The 6,062-nt window shown below is 37.1% G+C and overlaps 1 protein-coding gene across 1 annotated transcript; it reads left to right on the top strand.

Moving 5' to 3' along the window:
* The first annotated feature begins 341 nt into the window (after nucleotides 1–341).
* On the top strand, nucleotides 342–683 carry LOC133323665 (postacrosomal sheath WW domain-binding protein-like). The gene has a single exon (XM_061532584.1). It carries the CDS (start codon nucleotides 342–344, stop codon nucleotides 681–683), a length of 342 nt encoding a protein of 113 aa, XP_061388568.1.
* Nucleotides 684–6,062: the final 5,379 nt, after the last annotated feature.

The following is a 6,062-nucleotide window of genomic DNA, read 5'->3' as shown; positions in this document are numbered from 1 at the left end:
ACTATTTCTCTTTCATTTGAAATGATTAACACGGTTACGCCTACGTATAAAGCAAAACTATAGTCAACATATTTAGCATCTTTAGCTGAAATAAGGCACACACGCTTTGTGTTAATCATTTATTTGCAAATATCCAATATCTGACAATTAAGATATTCAAATTTCTAAATAAAAACAGTTCGCATTTAATTTTAAAATACAAATTTGGTTGTATAAAAATTTCAAGAGAAAATAACGAAATTTAACCAAATCGAATCATATATAAACCTCAACGATTTTAGAATAGAACATCAAACATTTACGTTTAGTTATCGCAAAAACAAGTCTTAGTTGAGAAAAAAATGCGTTCTGTCACTTTATTAACTATTTTCGCCTGTTTCCTGGCTTTGGCATGGTCCGCCACGGTTAACCAACAAGCTACAAATTTATTCGATGTTGATGCTGGAGTTGCCGCTGGAGCTGAAAGAGTACGTCAAGTCCGACAATTCTTTGGTCGTCCAGGTTTTGGTGGATTATTTGGTCGTCCCGGTCTATATGGACGTCCCTATGGTGGTTTCGGCAGTCCATATGGTGGTTTCGGCAGTCCATATGGTGGCTTCGGCAGTCCATATGGTGGCTTCGGCAGACCTTATGGCGGTTTTGGTGGCGGTTTGGGTGGATACCCAGGTGGTTTCTATGGCTAAGCTGGACTCTAAAACGATGTTGTGTTAAAACAAATTTTTGTTGGTATTATTTTGTTTTGTTATTTTATTCTTTTTTACAACAATAAAAAGTGTTAAACTTAGTTGATCAATTATCTTTGTTTTGTAATTTTTATGCCCCGCACCACAGTTTGGAATAAATTTTTAGGCATTTGTTCCATTTTGATTTTTAGGGTATACGTGAAAAAAATTCTGAACCTATAAAATTAATATCACTAGCAATTGTTTGTAAGGAGTTTCCCGAACCATTAGGAACCGAATATGCCAATTGGGTTGGAAAATGCCTTAAAAATACCGGATCATAACCTTATATTATAAATACTTAATATAATCCATATTAATGTCAAAGTTTACCCACTGTATACATGTGCACCCAGTAACATATGGGTGAGTGCATATAGATGAATTAAATCAATGCATTCGATCGTATAGAAAAATATACCGAAACATAATTACAGTTTCTATGTTCAAAGTCCCTATATATCCTGGTTTTCTATTTGCAAACAATGATGTGTGCAAAGGAAATTATTGTGAAAACCGGTCCTGCAAGATATGCTTCCAAATATTATGTTCGTTTTTTTTTTTTTTTTTTTGAAAAAGCGTTTTTATCAATTGTAGGCACAATGGCTTAAAAACTAATAATCCAAATCATTTAGGTCTAGAATTGAAACACGTTCATGATCTTATGAACTAGAATATATGTAATTGATCAAGATCTTCCTTTTTTCTAATATGGTTTGTGATCAAAAATGGGATATTTCTCATTTTGTTAATTTTTCTATTTCATATCAGAGCCAGAAATGTATTCATTCAAATGCCGTTTCTTTTTTATACCCTTCACCACACTGTGGTACGGGGTATTATGTCTTTGTGCATACGTTTGTAACAGGCAAAAATAATCGAGATAGACCCATGGTTCCTTTTGAGAATATACATAGAATCACTTTCTAAGTCGATTTATGCATGTCCGTCCGTCCGTCTGTCTGTTCATATTAAATTGTAAACAAAGTACAGGTCGCATTTATGATCCGAATTGGATGAAATTTGGCATAGGTCACTTATCGGTTCAGATTTAGATATAGCTCCCATATATATATATATATATATATATTTAACTGATTTAATGTAAACGGTCCCTATATATCTTTCGATTTGCACGAAATTTGGTACAGCCTAATCATTTAGGTCTAGAATGATGTCTGCCAAGTTTCGTGAAAATCGGTCCAGATTTAGATATAGCTCCCATATATAGTTTCGTCCGATTTCATGTAAATGGTGCCCCAAAGTCCCTATATATCTTTCGATTTGCACGAAATTTGGCATAACGTACTGAATTGAGCCTAGAGTGATGTCTGTCAAGTTTCGAGAAAATCGGTCCTAATTTAGATATAGCTCCCATATATAGTTTCGTCCGATTTCATGTAAATGGTGCAACAATGTCGCTATATTTCGATTTGCACGAAATTTGGCACAACGTACTGAATTGAGCCTAGAGTGATGTCTGCCTTGTTTCGTAAAAATCAGTCCAGATTTAGATATAGCTCCCTTTTATTATAGATTGATTTTATGTAATTGACGCACCAATGAACCAATAGGCTGATAGGAACAAAACGTTCTGAAATTAGTATAACCTGACCTGTGACTAGTTTTTTTTTTTTTGAAATCGCTTAATATTTGGATAGAGCTTCCATATATATTTTCGCCCGATTTCATGTAAATTGGGTATCAGATTGGCATCAAATTTTGCACAACTTACAAAATTGAGCATAGAATTACGTAGTTGCGTTTTGTAGAAGTACAGACATAGCCCAACGGATGGCCTATTTATATTTGATTGATTCACATTTAGATAAATATCACATATTTTATTTCATCCAATTTCATGTTAATAGTCCTGTTTAATATACCCATAGTGTTGAAGGGTATCATATAGTCGGCCCCGTCCGACTTTACTACTTTCCTTTCTGGTTTTTTTAATCGGATGTTCCAGTGATCGGAAATCATGCCTGCGTCGAAAAGAAGAACATCGTAAAAATTTAAGTCCGTAATCATCGTTTACACCTACTTCTGAGAAATTTTTAGCAGATACCTCAAGCATAAACCAGTAAGGAAAGTAGTAAAGTCGGACGGTGCCGACTATTGTTTTGTGCCTCTTCACCACTTTGGGTATATTCAACAGACGAATCCCAACAGACATCGCATTTTTATAGGACCAGTAAAATTAAATTGGATCCATAAACTTAACACACATCATTCCAGACCTAATTCATTACGCTGTGCCAAATTTCGTGCAAATCGAAAGATATATAGTGACTTTGTGCACCATTTACTTTAAATCGGTAAAAAATATATATGGGAGCTATATTTAAATCTCAACCGATTTTCAGGAAACTTAACACACATCATTCTAGACCTAATTTATTACGCTGTGTCAAATTTCGTGCAAATCGAATCATACATAGGGTCTTTGCTGCACCATTTACATTAAATTGGACGAAAATATATATGGGAGCTATATCTAAATCTGAACCGATTTTCAGGAAACTTAACACACATCATTCTAGACGTAATTTATTACGCTGTGCCAAATTTCGTGCAAATCGAGAGATATGTAGGGACTTTGGTGCACCAATTACATTAAATCGGACGAAACTATATATGGTAGCTATATCTAAATCTGAACCGATTTTTTCCAATTTAATAGGGTTCGTCCTTGGGCCAAATAAGAGGCATATGGAAATTTTCACCCAAATCGGATCATAAATGCGACCTGTACTTTGTTCACAAAATTACATGGACTGACTGACAGACGGGCGGACGGACTGACGGACATGCGTAAATCGACTCAGAAAGAGATTCTATGCATATTCTCAAAAGGAACCACGTGTCTATCTCGATTATTTTTGCCTGTTACAAACATATGCACAAAGACATAATACCCTGTACCACAGTGTGGTGAAGGGTATAAAAATAGTGGATGCGTCTATTTTAAACACCTGTTTCCATATGAAGGTGTTGCCAGATCGAACCAGAATTTAACATGTGCTAATAACAGAGATGGAAGTTTCCATAAACTTAACTTTTTTCTGTTTATATCGCGCTTTTTGTGCTAAGCTACGAAGATTCCGAACTGCCTTCGTATTGTTCAGAGGTTAGGAAATATATTCTTCCCATGAAAATTGCATAATTTTCATTCGTGGGTTATGATAGATTTATTCATTAGAATAATTTTGAAATGTTGAGGCTTCAACGGCTCTGCGAATTTTCGTCTAAATCGAAAAAATGTTGGAATTGGCCACACTATCTGCATGAAACCTAACGAAAATATATACACAGAATCTAAAACTGAACCGATGTTTACCACATTAATTAGGATTCGTTCTTGGGACCTAATATATAAACTGTGCTTCGCTGTGTGTATATATATATACAATAGATTGTATACAATGCCCCTTCTCTTATATCCTCTGATTTATATAATTTTTATAATCTAAATATTGTTTTAAGACCCTATGTTTCTTTGGACAAAATCCGTTTCAGAATATATGGAGCCGATTTACAAATGTCCGTCCGTCTATCTGGTTGGTTGGTGCGCACTATAAATCTCGAAGGGAGTAACTGATTTTAGCTAAACACATCGCAATATTTCTTGCAAACATAAATCAAGTTCGAAGATGGGGAATATCGGTCCACTCAGTCTGGGACCTCCTCCACAAACTAGTGAAAATTTTGATGAAAACGAATTTTATAATATTATGCGAACGGCTGCCCATTGGTCCACTCCTTCTGGGGCCACCCCCACAAAGGGTAAATTTTTTCTAATCCAATATTAGGCTAATGGAATGTCCGACTGTGCACTCCCTGCATTCGAGCTGGTGAACGCGGCATAAAGTATTCGTATCATATATGGTGGGCTTTTTGTTGCCTGCGCAACTTATGGTGCACCTATATGGTACAGAACTGCCTCTTCTGTCTTCGGGCAGAGGAAGCTCCTTTCGTGTCAGCGGGTCGTCATGTTAGCGTGCTCTCCAGTGTGTCGCACTGTTTCAACAGAGGCGTTACAGGTGCTGCTTGGCGCCGCGCCGCTTGATCTTGAAGTGAGATGTAGGACTATCATGTATAAGCTTAAGCGTGGTTTGCAGTTGGATGAGGATAATTGGCTCAGGCCTTCTGATTTGGTGGATGGGGAGAGTAGGACAAGGTGGACGAACAGTGACAAAGGGAGGGTGACATACGAATTTATTCGTGACGCAACGTTCGTAGTGGACCGGCCAGACTTTCGCTTCGGCTTGAGTACTGGTTTCTTACTGACGGGGCATGGCTCTCTCAATGCTTTTCTGCATAAAAGAGGCCTGTCGCAGACGGATTTATGTGGGTGCGGGATGACCGAGGACTGGAAGCATATACTGACGGAATGCTGTTACTATGATGACATTAAAGAATTAGCAAGTTTGGGTATATCGAATGTAGGGGCGGGGTGGGATTTCAGTAGGGCACTTGAAAACGATCGGACCTTTAGTTGTGTAAGTAGTTTTGCTCGTGTAACATTTAGGAGAAGGACAGTACTTAGTAGAGGTGGTCCTCGTACAAAGCCCCTTGCAGTTGGGTTTGGTCGGTTGCACCGGGTGTTGGTGGGTAGGTGCACCGGGTGGCGGTGCTGGTCTTGGTGCGGTTATCGGCGGTTGTTGGCAGTTGTAGGCAGTGTTGCCAAAACTCTGTTGAGAAAAAATGCTAGAAAGTGCTAAAAATTTTAAAAAAGTGCCAGAAAAAAAGTGCTAAAAATTAAATGAACAAAATTATTAATATGTAATAATGAAATATTCATCAGAGACACCATTTATTCTTAAAGGCTACTCCTTGTCGATATAGCCATGTCCGTCCGATTGAGGTCGCAATATTGAAAACAGAGCTTTAGAATTTTGCCCATATATTGCACTACTCCTAGGACATTTGGTATTGGAAATTAAATATATCGGTCTTTTTTGGGTAGACCATACCCAATATTTGATTTTTTAAGGTTTTGGGCACATTTTTCAACCTAATATGCGGTTTTGTATTTCGGATTCTCTTTGGGTAGAAAGTCTTATTACTAAAAATTATCAACATTGGTCCACTTTTACGCGTAGCCCTCATACACACGTTTTACAATCGCATTGGCTTCAATTTGATATTTCAAATTGAGTAAAAAATCTCCTTATCAGAAATTATTAATATAGGTACATATTTAGGGGTAGCTGGTTAACGGCAGCACCCCATTACCCCAAAGTAACTGTAATTTCACATTGCTGGATTTTGGAGGTGTATGCTAACAATTATCAAGACATTCAATCAGACACCCTTTCGAAATACATATGGAAGCTA

Source organism: Musca vetustissima, unplaced genomic scaffold (assembly GCF_032173495.1).
Source record: "Musca vetustissima isolate MV318-11 ecotype Yass unplaced genomic scaffold, APGP_CSIRO_Mvet_v1 utg25022, whole genome shotgun sequence".
NCBI classification, from domain to species: Eukaryota; Metazoa; Arthropoda; class Insecta; order Diptera; family Muscidae; genus Musca; species Musca vetustissima.
The sequence above is the reverse complement of the archived record's forward strand: the minus strand, read 5'-3'. Positions and strand labels throughout refer to the sequence as shown.